At 48.3% G+C, this 15,792-nt stretch overlaps 1 protein-coding gene across 1 annotated transcript in view; it reads right to left on the bottom strand.

The window, feature by feature from the left end:
* Positions 1–2,083: 2,083 nt before the first annotated feature.
* The window catches only part of LOC140394571 (sushi, von Willebrand factor type A, EGF and pentraxin domain-containing protein 1-like), a 109,205-nt gene continuing 95,496 nt past the window's right edge, over positions 2,084–15,792 (bottom strand). Inside the window, exons 19-21 of the mRNA XM_072481927.1 lie at positions 9,099–9,122; positions 3,731–3,800; positions 2,084–2,353 (exon numbers count right to left, since the gene is read on the bottom strand). Coding sequence (XP_072338028.1) covers positions 2,257–2,353; positions 3,731–3,800; positions 9,099–9,122 — 191 coding nt within the window. The 3' untranslated portion in view covers positions 2,084–2,256. The remainder of the gene's footprint in view (positions 2,354–3,730; positions 3,801–9,098; positions 9,123–15,792) is intronic.

Raw genomic sequence — 15,792 nt, 5'->3', positions numbered from 1 at the left:
AGCCTTCCTAATTATTTGCTGCAGCTATCTGTTAGTTTTCAGTGATTAATTGATGAAGACATGCATGCCCCTTTGCACATCTACACTTTCTAATCTCTCACCGTTTAAGAAATACCCTGTACATTTACTCCTCCCACCAAAGTGGATTACCTCACATTTTTGCACATTGTATTCCATCTGCCACGTTTTTACCCACGCACCAAGTCTGTCCAAGTCCCTTGAAGCTTCTTTGCATCTTCCCACAACACACAATCCCATTTAGCGTAATGTCGTCTGCAAACTTGGAAATGTTACATTTAGTCCCCGCATCCAAATCATTTAAAAACTTTTCTGTGCAGTTAAAGTGCGTCAAGACAGTTAATGTGCCAATATTTGTCCCAAGAGTGTATCTTGGAAACTTAGAGAACATTTTGGCGTAGATTGTTTTTGCAAGAATTTTCTAAGGTTTGCATTTGTTTACATAAAAATCATGAAACAATCATAAAAATTATGATTTAATGATCCAAATTGCCAGAGATCCTGGGCAGGAGTCTCCGTCCCGCCAGCCCCGTTTTCCTGCGGGGGGGGCGCCCTATGGTTAGCACTGCTGCCTCGCAGCGCCAGGGACCCGGGTTCAATTCTGGCCTTGGGTGACTGTCTTTGTGGAGTTTGCACTTCCTCCCTTGTCTGCGTGGGTTTCCTCCCGGTGTTCTGGTTTCCTTCCACAGTCCAAATATGTGCAGGTTAGGTAGGGTTGCAGGGTTATGGAGATAGGGCGGGGAAGTGGGCCTAGGTAGGATGCTCTTTCAGAGGATCAATACAGACTTGATGGGCTGAATGACCTCCTTTTGCATTGTAGGAATTTGTCACAAGCAATACTCCATAGGCAAGCATTCTCAGTGCTTGTAACCTGCACTTGATCGTGGGCATGTCTTACACCACAAATTGCAGTGAAATATAGCTCACATCCCTTACCTACAGGTGTGCCTGTTGTAAGGAGCAGCAGGTGGTGCAGTGGTTAGCACTGGAACTTTGGCGCTGAGGACCCAGGTTCAAATCCCGGCCCTGGGTCACTGTCAGTGTGGAGTTTGCACATTCTCCCCGTGTCTGCATGGGTTTCACTTCACCCCCACAACCCAAAAGATGTGCAGGTTTGGTAGATTGGCCACACTAAATTGTCCCTGAATTGGAAAAAAAAAAATTGAATACTCTAAATTTAGAAAAAACGGTGTGCCCGTTGTAACGATGCCCTGGGCTAGTGTGTGATCAATTCCAGCCCTACTTGACCCAGAGTCGCAACACAGGTGGAATTAGATTTTATTGAAAATCCCCAAGGTCTCTGGTTGAGCCCAATAAACTACGGTCACCAGTGTAACTTTAACAGAAGTAATCTTTCATTATGGACAGTATTATAACTAAATGGACAAAAAAATGTAACTGACTATCTATTAGCACTTTCCCAATTCTCCCCCCCCCCCCCCCTTAATAACTCACCCCACATACAGACAAGCAACACAGAGGGGAAAAGGTGGCAAAAAGGGAAAGAAAATGTCAATAAAAATAAAAAGATAAGGATCTTTGATGCACTGGGATACCTTCTACCCAAAGTATTTCTGAGGTTCAGGCCTTTGTTTTGGCACTTCTTCCTTCCAGGCTTGTGATTGTTTTCTCTGACAAGGTTGTCTACTTTCTCTGCAGACTCAGCATAATTTCAGGCTTACAGCAAAGTATGCGCCAGGCACTCACTGCTCTCAGAACAATACAGCAGTTCTTTCACTTCAGCAAGCAGGAGAGAGAGTTCCTTTCACTTCCGAGGTCTAAACATTTCTGTTAAGTTCTCTTAGAAAACCTCACATGGGAAGACAGTGTCCTGGCAAGCAGGCTGTATCAACAATTATGGGTGCAAGGATCAAAACAATAATATAAAAGAAGAAAAGAAAGGGGACAAAGGAAATCAATAGGAAGGACTCGTAAACCATTCTTTGAACCACTACTACCCAATGTTTACCAAAATTGCAATATTGGTGCGTATATTTACATAATTGGGGTTATTTGGTACAGTAGAACATTTAGGTTTCTTCAAATAATTCCCATTGAAAATTAATTTTTGAGCAAATAAATTTCAATATTTTATATACAGACTCCAAAGTTTTAGGAGTAGCACTAATATCACGCTGCTTTCTGATTTCTCTCCTTAGTCATGGAGAACGTTACAAATTTGATCCATTGAAATGAAAGGACAGGAATAGTATTTCCCCCAAGGTTGAAGAACATTCATCATAAAAGACTGCAGTTTCTCTTTCCAATAAAATGAATTGTTGCTCGTTCAGTCTCCTTGTGATATTCTGGTAATTGACTCCCTGTTTTATAGGATCTAGGCGGAAAAGAAAGGTAACATATGAGCAACCAGCTATTGTAAAAGCTTTTCCACAAACTGAAAGTAAATATAGCAAATAAGAGTCAACCACATTGCTGCGGGTCTGGAGTCACATGTAGGTCAGACCAGGTAAGGATGGCAGATTTCCTTCCCTAACCGGCATTAGTGAACCGGTTTTAATGACAATCGACAATGGTTTCATAGTCATCATTCGACTTTTAATTCCAGATTGTTGTTGAACCCAAACCTCGCCATCTGCGGTAGTGGGATTTGAATCCAGGTCCCCAGAGCATTACCTTGGGTCTCTGGATTATTAGTTCAGCAGCAATACCACTGCCTTCCCTAGCAACAGGCAAAGCACTTCACTTTCAGCTGTTCCTGCCTGTACAAGATCCGAAGGCAAACACAATATGAAAGCAGTTTCTCTGTATCTCTTGACTAACTAAACATATCGACTGTGGTTAAAATTCTGGAGCATTCCATTGCCAAATATCTCGTGATGCAAATTAATATTAATAAGTAAGATAAAGTGCATCACTGAAACAAAAATTCAACATATCATTATTTTCTCAATGTAGTCCAATGTAGTCAATAAGAGGAAGGGGTCCAGCAGAAAGTGAGGTCAGTTATGTGGGACATCCAGGGGCAATGATAAACTATTTGTTGGGACTGAACAGTGAACCTTCAAATGAATGATGGGGATTCCTCTAAGGTAAAACTGACTTGCATTTATATAACAATGTTTAAATTCAGGAAAATTTCTCAGAATGGTTTCCAATAAGGAGGATGCAGTAGACACAGATGTCGTATTGGATCAAACGTTGAGGCTTCTGCTGAATCCAGGGTTGCGCAAGGTGCTGCGATTTTGTCCTTGCAGGTTTTGCTTGCCAACCAGAGAATTACTTTATCCTATTGGCGAAAGTGGTAATAAGGTGCATAGGATCCGGAGAACAATCAGCTGTTTCAATGTCAGCTGACCATGTTGCAGGTGCAATTGTGAGTTCCTATGAAGTATGTGAAAGGAAAGAAAGACATGCATTTATATGGCACCTATCACAATATTATGTCCGCCCAAAGCTCTTTATAGCCATACTTTTGAAGTATAGTCACTGTTCTAAGGTAGGAGGAACAGAAGGCATAGAAAGCACCCACAACAGCAATGTGATAACCAGAAAATCAGTTTTTTTCAATTACGTTGATTGAGGGTTAAATATTGACCAGGACAGTAGGAAGAACTAGCCTGCTCTTCAAAATAGTGCATAGGAGTGCAGGCATTCAGAAATGTACATTGATTTGCCAGTTTCTATTGCTGGCCATGTCGCCTCATTTACAAAACCAGTGCCTGGAAATATAACAATGAAGTCTTACACTCACCTACATTTTCTTCGGTCACAAATAACCTTGATTATAAGCAGGATGATAGAAACAATGATAGCCGTGATTCCTGAAATAGATACAACAAAGATGAGACCTGGTGTATTAGGGCCAGGCATGTACTTCTCTGTCCCACAGGTTATGGAAGTCAATGGAGTGCAACATCGGACTGTGTAAAACAGATGGTGTGCAAACAGAATATGCCTGTTCCCACTAAGTGAGTTCAACTAAAATCTGGGTTTCACTGTGAAACGAATACATGTTCTCACTCACTGAAAGACTGACATTAAAACATAAGGGGCCTGCCAGCGAGGTTTGAGTCCTGCCTGCTGCCTACCTGCCATCCTTGGGCCTATTGAGGCCCTTAGGTGCCCAACTGTGGCCACGTCAATGCATCACCCTGCCTCCGTATTATCTAACATCCAGCGAGGGGAATCCCATGTCAGGTGGGTAGCCTCACAGCTTGGAGTCAGGCAAGAGGGTAATCTTCTTTGGCGATAAGAGGCACCCCTCCACCAGGTCAAAACCAACATTCCTCCTCCCCCACCTGACATCAGCTTCCATTACCTCCTTTTCCCCGGGGACTGCCTGCAGTGGCCACACCTCGAACCTGGGACTAAAGAGCTGCCAGCTAATCGGATTAGTCGACAGCTCTCAAAGGCAGCATTTCCTCCCTAGACGGGGATGGAAGCTTCGCCCTGAGCTCCGGAGTGTTAAATGGTGGTGGGGCTACCAGTATCGGCAGGGCTGCGTTCTCCATTGACTCTTCATGTGGTCACGCAGGAAATCCTGCCACCTTAAAGATCCAGCGCAAGGACATTTTGTAAAACAAATGTTTTAACAACAAGCTTCCGTTTATTTAAGAGTCCCCACACAAAAGAAGACATTTTAGAGTAGTTTGCATTAAGGAGGATCAAACTGAACGCCGAGCAAGAGCTAAAAAAGGAAAGCTGACAACATAGTTGGGGGGGGGGGGGGGGGGGTGAAAGAGGATTTTCAGCAAACGTTCAATGTCAGGAATTGGAGGGAGTTGCAGAGGAGTATAGTGACTGAAAAAGTAGCAATCACTGATGGAGCAGAAGGCAATGGGCGCGGTTCTCCTAAAAGGGACCAAAGTCTCCGAGCGAGCGTGTTTAGCCGCGTGTTTCCCAGCACTCACAGTGACTCACGTTGAATAAGGCTGCCGAATGGGGAGATTGTGGCCGAGGCCGCACATTGTCCCGTTTTGAACAGCGGGTAGCTCGGATTGCCAGAACTCCCCAGTGTGGCAAGAGTTCAGAGTGCCATTTTTAAATAGCGTCCCGATCTCCGAGACCCCCAAAAGAATTTGTTTTAAAATTTAGAGTACCCAATTCATTTTTTCCAAATATGGGGCAATTTAGCGTGGCCAATCCACCTAACCTGCACATCTTTGGGTTGTGGGAGCGAAACCCATGCAAACACGAGGAGAATGTGCAAACTCCACACAGACAGTGACCCAGAGCCGGGATCGAACCTGGGATCTCGGTGCCGTGAGTCAGCAATGCTAACCACTGCGCCACCGTGCTGCCCTCCCTAAAAGAATTCTTGACCTCCCACCAGCCCTAAGGCACTATGGGAGAGAGTCGCACCCGCACCCCCACACCTCCCAACACCCCCGCCGAGCAACCCTGGCTCAATCGCGCACTTGCATTAAATACCAGCTTGGCAGTGCCAACCTGGCACTTGTAATGCCACCTGGGCACCCAAGTGACACTGCATTGGTGCCAGGCTGGCAATGCCAGGATATCCAGGTGGCAGCAACAGTGCCAGGCCACCATCCAGCCCAAAAGGCATGCAACTGGGGGCCTCCGATCCCCTTGGAGACACCCCCACGAGTGCCATTCCGTCTGGTCCCGGTTTCTGCGGACCAGTATCAAACGGCACTTGCCTGAGTCTCTGAGGCGAATGGGTTAAATCCCAAAGCCTCAGGTACCTTGGGAATCTGCACATAAGAGAAAGGCTTACTGCCCCGCTCTAATATGCAGATTTGCCACAAAATGCGGGATTCACATCGCATCGTCTCGCGATATTGTGTTGAATCTCACGCGGAGTTGCGAGCCGGGTAGATCTCGGGAGCTGCTTTTCCAGCGCAGCTTGGCTGTAGGATCGTGCCCATTGAGAATCTCTGCAAGACAATCACCCAGTCTGCGTTTGGTCTCTGCAATGTAGAGTGCACCGAATTGGGCGCAGAAACATAATATACAGATTGAAGGAGATGCACGTGAAGCGCTGTCTCACTTGGAAAGGCCCTTGGATGATGAGAAGAGAGGCGGCAAAGGGGCAGGTTTTAAACATTCTGCGATTGCATGGGAAAGTGCCATGGGAAGAGGGTGAAGTGTTGGGGATGATGGAGGAGTGGGCCGGGGTATCCCGGCGGGAATGGTCACTGCAGAATGCTGATAGGGGGAATGAGGGGAAGATGTTTTAGATGATGGCAATCTGCTGGACTTGGTGGAATGGCAAAGGATTATTCTTTGAATGTGGAGGTTGGTGGGGTGAAAAGTGAGGACAAGGGGGACATTATCCTGGTTCTGGGAGGGAGGGAAAGGGGTGAAAGCAGAGATGTGTGGTATGGGTCGGACATGGTCGAAAGCCCTGTTGACTACAGTGGGCGGGAAACCACGGTTAAGGAAAAATGAAGACATGTTAGAGCACCATTTTGGATAGCGGCATCTTCGGAACAGGTTCGACAGAGGTGAAGGAACTGGGAGAATGGAATGGAGTCCTTACAGGATGTGGGGTGTGAAGAGCTGTAATCGAGGTAGCTGATGGAGTCAGTGAGTGTGTAATGGATATTAGTGGACAGGTTTTCACCAGAAATTGAAATAGAAAGATCAAGGAAGAGAAGCAAAGTGTCAGAGATAGATCATGTGAAGGTGATAGAGGGTGGAAATTGGAAGAAAAATTAATAAATTGTTCCAGGTCCAGACGGAAACATCAAATGGCGCCAAACCAGTCGCCAATGCACTGATAAAAGAGTTGTGGGATGGGACGGAGTGGGACTGGAACAAAGAATGTTCCACACACCCCATAAAGAGACAGGCAACTGGGACCCATGCAGGTACCTATAGCCACACCTTTGGTTTGGAGGAAGTGAGACATGTTAAAGGAGAAATTATTCAGTGAGGGCAGGTTCAGCCAGACGGAGGAGAGTGGTAGTGGATGGGGATTGTTCAGGCCTCAGTTCGAGGAAGAAGCAGAGAACCCTCAGACCATCCTGGGATTGGACAGCCATGGTGAAAGGGAGGCAGTTAGGGCCGGGGAACTGGAACTTGCGGTATGATGTAGGGCATTGGAGGAATCACAAATGTAGGTGGGAGGAGACTGGACAAGAGGAGAGAGTAAGGAGTCAAGACAGGAAGAAATGTGTTCAGTGAGGCAGGAACAGGCTGACAATTTGGGCCTACCGGGACCGTCCTGTTTGCGGTTTTGGGGGATGGGGTAGAAGCGTGCTGTCAAGGGCAGCACGGTGGCGCAGTGGGTTAGCCCTGCTGCCTCACGGCGCTGAGGTCCCAGGTTTGATCGCGGCTCTGGGTCACTGTCCGTGTGGAGTTTGCACATTCTCCCCGTGTTTGCGTGGGTTTCGCCCCCACAACCCAAAGATGTGCAGGCTAGGTGGATTGGCCACGCTAAATTGCCCCTTAATTGGAAAAAATGAATTGGGTACTCTAAATTTATTTGAAAAAAATAAAAAAAGCGTGCTGTCAGAGTTTGGGAGATTATGAGGTTGGAAGCTGTGGTGGGAAGATCGCGAAAGGAGATGAGGTCAGTGACAGTCCTACAAATAACGGCTTGATGCTCAGTGGTGGGGTCACAATCCAGGGACAGGTAGGAGGAAGTGTCTGAGAGCTGTCATTCAGCCTTTGCGAGGTAGAGGTAAGTATGCCAGACAACAACAGCCGCACCTTTGTCGACCTTCCTGCTCTCATGTCCACATGTCCGTCCTTGGCCTGCTACAACATTCCAGTGAAGCCCAGCGCAAACTGGAGGAATAGCACCTCATCTTCCGATTCGGCACGTTACAGCCTTCCGGACTTAACATTCAGTTGAATAACTCCAGACTGTGAACTCTCTCCTCCATTTTCACCCCATTTTTATTTCTATCAATTTATTTTCATTTCTTCCATCGATCTGTTTGTCCCTTCCCCAACCCCACTTGGGCCACCTGTTCCGTGTTCCTAGTTGCCCTTTGACACACTGCTCACCTTTGTTCAGCCATTCACAAATTCTAATCTCCTTATGTGCCTCAGCCTTAATCACCCCAATTACATTCCTTTTGTCTTTCTGTCCCCGACATCTTTGTCAATGTGCACCTATCACTGGCCCCCTATCCAGCCCCACTGCTCCACGCCACCCTCCCCTCACAACAGTATAAATCTGATCCCATTTCCAGGTCTCCCCAGCTTTGACAAAGAATCAGCCAGACTCGAAACGTTAGCTCCCTTGTCTCTCCACAGATGCTGTCAGACCTTCTGAGATTGTCCAGTATTTTCTGTTTTTGTTTCAGATTCCAAAATCCGCAGGAATTTGCTTTTGTCGTCATATCATTGATCCTGTGCCAGTCCCCTGTGCTGAGTCATTGCGACCAGGGGCAGGATTTACCCTGCCGACAGTTCAAATCAAATAGGGCAGAGAGGCCGCACTGTGTGGGGAACAGTCACTCGTGTATTTTTTTCCCCCAGAACTGCCAACTAACGACCAGAGGATGTTCTCACCATCCAATCCATGATAGTGGTTGTGGTCTCAAAGCTGGAGGACCAATAGGAGCAGCTCCAGCACTGAAGATGTAGACATTGCCAGATCAAGGTAAGTGAGGGACAAGCGGCCCAAGATGGAGGAGGCCTCTCTCCAACTTTTAAAATCTTAAAATTTTTACAAAGCAGAGAAGGTCAGCATTGAAACATAAAATCCTGAGGGGTCTTTACAGGGTGGATGTGGAGAGGATATTTCCACTTGTGGGAGAACGTAGAACTCAGGGTCACTGTTTAAAAATAAGGGGTCGGTCATTTAAAATAGTGGTGGAAGCTTTGAATATTTTTAGGGCAGAGGTGGATACGTTCTTGGTAACTAAGGGGGAGATAGGTTTTCGTGGGTAGGCAGGACACAGATTTGAGGTAATATCAGATCCATTAAATAGCAGAGCAGGCTCGAGGGGCAGAATGGCCTTTTCCTGCTCCTTGTTCATATGTATGTTCACACGATGTTTTTTGTAAAAAATCATTTTCTGGGATGTAATGTCTTTAACAATTTTTGTCAAAATTATAATTTGCTAGATGCATCATTTGAAAAATTGATTCATCGCTATTTTTAAGTAATCCTTTGATCAGTTTCCCGTTGTTATACTTACCAAAACATATCAATTTGTAGGTATCTGCAAATAACCAAGAAAAACAGACTTTAGGAATCATCCCATTGAATTAATTTCTGTCCTCACAATCCATATGGATTATTTTGCAATTTAAATCATGGAAAAGCTGCATTGTTCCCAAATAGGTCACCTGGAAATAAGTAAGAGGGCCAATTGCTAGTGAAAAATTGTATTCTTATCATGGTGTTATAACCTGCCTACTTACCATTGGCTGGGGACTAATGACTATCCCACAATCCTGTGGGAGTATGAGCTTCCCCAATGAGGGAGGCGGAGAAACCACTAGTAAACTCCAATTATAAATAAAGCTGGCCAGTTCAGAAACCAGCAGGAAGGAGTATGTAGCAAGGGAAGTTACTGCTACTGTTATGTATATATGTTATAGTAAATAAATGTTATTACTTTGTATCCTTAAAACTCGTGCTGGATTCTTCGTGGCCCATACAAAAAATGGCTATTGTTGTGTACATCCCATTGTGGAAGCCGGAGCACCTGGAGGAAACCCACACAGACACGGGGAGAACGTGCAGACTCTGCACAGACAGTGAGCCAAGCCTGGAATCGAACCAGGGTCCTTGGTGCTGTGAAGCAACAGTATGAACCACTGTGCTACCATGCCGCCCTTGTTCCTCACTTCACGTGCCCTTGCTTTTTTTAGGTGCATATCGCTTTAGTCATACTGTTGGGGGAAAAAAACAACACGGGCAGAATCTGGCAATGCTGCACGTGGCAACGGTGAACAAAATGTCTTGTGTGCCGCACTAAGACCAGGGGCGTCATTCTCCGCCGACGGGAGTCTCCGTTTTGCCGGCGCCCGGGGGTTTCCCGACGGCGTGGGGCTGCCCCACAATGGGAAACCCCATTGACCGGCCGGTGTAACGGGGCATCCCGCCGGCGGGTCGGGGCAGAAATTAGGCGGGGCGGGATGGAGAATTTCGCTCCTGATGTGGTGCATCTGGCCCACAGGTTCCCCACCACCACAGGCAGAGACCAAGTGAGGATGGCAGATTTCCGGCTCCCTCGAGGACATGTGTGAATCAGGTGGACCCTTCTATACTTTCATGGTCACCATGACTGAAGATAACCTTTTACTCCAGATGTGTTCATGAATTGATTCTAAGCTGCTGTACTGGGATATGAACTCATTCCTCAGGAGGCCAGTAACATTACCACTGCACTACCCATTCACCCTGTATGATGTTGCCTTTTAATTTGTTGACAGCTATTTGTGATGGCTGTGTAAAAGGCAGGCAACAACTGTGGTAGGATCATAGTGATGCGCACCACTGTCAGACAGCCTCCCAGTAACACTTGTCAAGGCTCAGACATACATCGTAGCTATTTTAGTGAGGTTATCCCTGGGTAATCAGTGCCATCGGAATCAAACATCAACATACAGGCAGTATCCTCGCACAGATGGAATTAGGAGAAAATTATCAATGAAAATTGTTTGAGGGGTAATTTGATCTGCTCACTGAGGTGAGGAGAAATCACTTTTTAATGTGTTGCCATCAAGCACTCCTAAGTATAACTGAAGATGAAAGTAAAGCCCTCTCACTTTTATTCCTATATGCTTCGCCTTCACCACAGATCATTTCCCACTCATCACTGGTGCAATTTTTTCCCCATTTGTTTATCATCCATTCCTCTGACTCTAAAGGTCTTAGAATTACAGTGTAGTATCCTGACAGACGGGCGACTACCAGGTAGGTTAACGAATGAAGGATAGTTTAAAACAAGAAACTACATGCAGACAGTGAAATTAAATCTACCATGTTCCAAGACTCCAAACTCCTAACTAACTGCAAAACCACGTTCCGCCCCCAGGGTTCACCTGTTCGAGCCCCATTGACCAATTGGGTCATACGACTCTCCCGGAACTTGCCCCCTTAAAGGGGTGGGATTTTCCGGTCCCAAAATTCTCTCTCAAAGCCGATGAACCTTTTGCTGGTTGGTCAAATTTTCTGGAATATCTCGGCCAAAGTGTGTTACAGCCAAACGGCTCATCGAGCCTGTGCTACCACTTTGATGGAGTTATCCAATTAGTTCCAGTCCCCTGCGCTACCCCCAGAGTACAGCAATTATTCCTGCCTTCCAAGTGTTTATCCAATTCTCTTTTAAAATCCACAGGGCGGAATTCTCCGATTCCCCAGCCGCCTGTTTCTGGGCAGCTCACCGTTCGTTGGTGGTGGCATTTTCTACTCCCGCCACCTGTCAATGGGATTTCCCATTGAAGCCACCCCACGTCGCCGGGAAACCCAGCGGGAACAGAGAATCCCAGCAACCAGAGAATTCTGGCCACCACCGAATCTGCTTCCACTATCTTTTCAATCAATGCATTTCAGATCATAATAGCCTACTGTATAAAATGAAATCTCACCCTGGCTGTTTTGCCAATTACTTTAAACCTGTCCAATATACCCTACAGCCTGTGAAAATTGTTTATTCTTATTTAATAATAATAATAATCGCTTATTGTCACAAGTAGGCTTCAATGAAGTTACTGTGAAAAGCCCCTAGTCGCCACATTCCGGCGCCTGTTCGGGAGGCCGGTACGGGAATTGAAACCGCGCTGCTGGCCTTGTCCTGCATTACAAGCCATCTGTTTAGCCCACTGTGCTAAACCAGCCCCTTATTTAAGAACAAAGAACAGTACAGCACAGGGACAGGCCCTTCCAAGCCTGCGCCGATCTCATGTCCTATCTAGACCAACCGCCTATACCTTTCGTACCCTGCCTGTTCATCTGCCTATCCAGGTAAGTCTTAAAGGTCATTAACGTATCTACCTCAACCACCTCACTTGGCAGTGCATTCCAGGCCACCACCACCCCCTGTGTAAAAGATTTCCCCCGCACATCTCCACTGAACCTGTCCCCCTTCACCTTGAACTTGTGCCCCCTTGTAATTTTCAATTCCATCCTGAGAAAAAGCCTCCAACTGTTAACCCTATTTCTACCCCTCATAATTTTATAAACTTCTATCAGGTCGCCCTTCAGCCTCTGTCTTTCTAGTCTCTCTCCTGTCTCTCTCTGTCTCTCTCCTCATAGCTAAAAGCCTCCATACCAGGCAACATCCTGGCAAAGCTTTTCTGTACTCTCTCCAAAGCCTCCACTTCCTTCTGGTAGTGTGGTGACCAGAATTGGACACAGTGGGTGAAATTCTCCCCCAACAGCGGGATGTCCGCCGACTGGCGCCAAAGCCGGCGCCAATCAGACGGGCATCGCGCCGGCCCAAAGGTGCGGAAGGCTCCACATCTTTGGCGGCCTAGCCCCAACATTGAGGGGCTAGGCCGACGCCGGAGGGATTTCCGCCCCTCCAGCTGGCGGAAATGGCGTTTGTTTCCCCGCCAGCTGGCGCGGAAATGCGGCGCATGCGCGGGAGCGTCAGCGGCCGCTGTCAGTTTCCCAGCGCATGCGCGGTGGGGAGAGTCTCTTCCGCCTCCACCATGGTGGAGGCCGTAGCGGAGGCGGAAGGGAAAGAGTGCCCCCACGGCACAGGCCCGCCCGTGGATTGGTGGGCCCCGATCGCGGGCCAGGCCACCATGGGGGCACCCCCCGGGGTCAGATCGCCCCGCGCCCCCCCCCCCAGGACCCCGGAGCCCGCCCACGCCGCCTGGTCCCGCCGGTAAATACCAGGTTTGATTTACGCCGGCGGGACAGGCAATTCCTGGGCGGGACTTCGGCCCATCCGGGCCGGAGAATTGAACGGGGGGTCTCGCCAATCGGCGCGGCCCGATTCCCGCCCCCGCCCAATCTCCGGTACCGGAGACTTCGGCGGGGGCGGGGGCGGGATTCACGGCGGCCAACGGCCATTCTCCGACCCGGCGTAATCTGAAGGCCCTCCCCGATGCTCCGGCCCCGATGGGCCAACTTCCCGATGACGTGGATCACTTGTGGTCTGAGGTTTCATCAACCTCGCGTGGTGGCTGCGGACTGTGTCCAGCGCCGACACAGTCAGGAGGGGGAGCCATTCCACTGGCCGGGGAGGGTTCGGCTGGGGCCGGGGTGGGGCTGGTCCGAGGGTGGGAGGGGGGTTACAGGGGGGAGCCATCTGGCAGGCCGGGTCCATGTGTGGCCGGCCGGCCGCGATCGGTGCCCACCGATCGTCGGGCCACCCCACATTTCAGGTATCCCCCGGTGCAGGATCCCCCCTCGCCCCCCCGCAGGCCGCCCCCCCCCCCAACGTTCACGCACCGTTAACAACGGCAGCGACCTCGGGCGAAATTCTCCTACCCGCCCCGCCAGATTTCTGCCCCGACCGGCCGGCGGGAGTCTCCGTAACACCGGCCGGTCAATGGGGTTTAGCATTGTGGGGCAGCCCCACGCCGTCGGGAAACCCCCGGGCGCCGGCAAAACGGAGACTCCCGCCGGCGGAGAATGACGCCCCAGGTGTGGACGGCGCCGGGGGGAACCCGCCATTTTGGCCTGGCCGCTCGGCCCATCCGGGCCTGAGAATAGCGGGGATGCTGGAGAATCGCCATTTTGGGTGTCTCCGGCGATTCTCCGGCCTGCGGCCCGCGGAACTCGACCGGGCCATTCCTGCCGCTTGGGAGAATCGCGGGAGGGCGTCCCGGGAAATTTTGGCGGCCCAGGCGATTCTCCCAACCGGCGAGGGACTGGAGAATCTCGCCCAAACTATTAGATATTTACGGATGGAAAATAAAAATAGCATCCTGAGAACAAATGCAAAAGCATGTCAGACACTGGAGCATGTGAAGCTGAGCTTAACAATGAGTCAACACTTTCTGGAAGGGAGAAGAAAGGAAGGGAAAAGAGAAGCCGCTTAGATTATTTCTTATAACTTTTTGATGTGGTTTTACATTTCAGATACTACTCCATATGATCAAAAGCAAACAGATATTTCAACAGCCACAACTGTGTGCTTTCGGCAGTTCCTAACTGTGAGTATCTATTTGTGAAATGAAACGTAGCAAAGGGTGTGTGATATTAAAGGTGGGGATTATTTTCAGCAGTTTTGTATTGACCTGTGAATTATTTGTCATTGGCCTCTTTTAGTCTGCCATTCCAAAATGCTGGTTAGGCCCCAACATATGCACTGTGCTCACTCCTGGGGACCATAGTTTAGAAAGAATGTCAAGGTCTTGGAGAGAGTGCAAAGATTATTTCTATGAGAACAGTACTAGGGATGTTGAACTTCAGTTATGTGTAGAAACTGTTTAATTAATTGGAAGACATGGGTGGGGCTTTCTTGTTCTTGCCTGTCGAGGGAACTGTCGTGGGTGGGACAGATCAGTAAAAGGTGCTGTGAGACCAGAAAACCTTGCCCCCGGCTTGACTAATTTACAGGAATTTTTTAGAGGGAGTAACAAAGTGGATAAAGGGGAACAACTGGATGTTCTGTACTTAGATTTGTAAAAGGTATTGAGAAGGTGCTACATCAAAGGGCACTATGCTAAATAAAAGCTACGGTGGCCTGGCCCGCGATCGGGGCCTACCGATCAGCGCGCCGGTCTATGCCGTGGGGGCACTCCTTCTTTCCACGCCAGCCACTGTAGGGCACCGCCATGGCCGGCGCAGAGAAGACACCCCACTGCGTATGCACTAGAATACGCCGGTCGGTCTGCAAATGCGCGGAACCACGCTGGCGGTTCTGTGCATGCGCTAACTTGCACCGGCCCTTCGCCGCAGGTTGGCACGGCACCAACCCCTCCGGTGCTGGCCTAGCCCCCGGAAGTGCGGAGGATTCCGCAACTTCCGATCGGCCCGACGCTGGAGCGGTTCGCGCCGCTTTTTACGCCGGTGCCGGGCCATCGCGGGGATTTGGGAGAATCCTGCCCAAGGATTCTACAAAGGGATATGGATAGGTAAGTGAGTGGGAAAAATATTGGCAAATGGAGTATAATGTGGGAAAATGTGAACTTGGCTGGGAGAATAGAAAAGCAGCATATTATCTAAATGGAGAGAGATTTCAGAACTCTGAGCTACAGAAGGATCTGGGTGACCTAGTATATGAATCACAAAAAAGTTAGCATGCAGGTAGAGCAAGTGATCAGGAAGGCAAATGGAATGTTGTCATTTATTGCGAGGGGAATGGAATAAAAAACAAGGATGTGTTGGTACAGTTGTACCAGTTGGTAGTACCACATCTGGAGTACTGTGTACAGTTTTGATCTCCTTCATTAAGTAAGGGTATAAACATGTTAGAAGTAGTTCAGAGACGGTTTACTCGACTGAGTCTCCAGATGAGGGGCTTATCTTCTCAGAGGTGGTTGGTCAGGTTGGGCCTGTATTGGTTGGAGTTTAGAAGAATGAGAGGTGATCTTATTGAAACATATAAGGTTCTGAGGGTGGATACTGAAAGGATGTCTCCTCCTGTGGGAGAGACTAGTTTAGTTCAAAAATAAGTGGTGACCCATTTAAGTTGGCGATGTGGAGACATTTTTCTCACGGAGGATTGAGTATCCTTGGAACTCCCTCCTCCAGAATGCAGAGTTGTTGAATTATTTTAAGGTAGAGATGAATAGTTTCCTGGTCAACAAGGGAGTCAAAGGTTATTGGGGGTATGCGACAATGTGGAGTTGCAGCCACGATCAGGTCAGTCATAATTTTATTGAATACCTAGACCCGGGTAACAAAAAATTTAAAATGTATTTTATTACCAATACTTATCAAAACAGGTTACAACACATAAACACCCCGGGAAACATACTTCC

The sequence above is a fragment of the Scyliorhinus torazame genome, chromosome 17 (assembly GCF_047496885.1).
Source record: "Scyliorhinus torazame isolate Kashiwa2021f chromosome 17, sScyTor2.1, whole genome shotgun sequence".
NCBI lineage: Eukaryota > Metazoa > Chordata > Chondrichthyes > Carcharhiniformes > Scyliorhinidae > Scyliorhinus > Scyliorhinus torazame.
The sequence above is the reverse complement of the archived record's forward strand: the minus strand, read 5'-3'. Positions and strand labels throughout refer to the sequence as shown.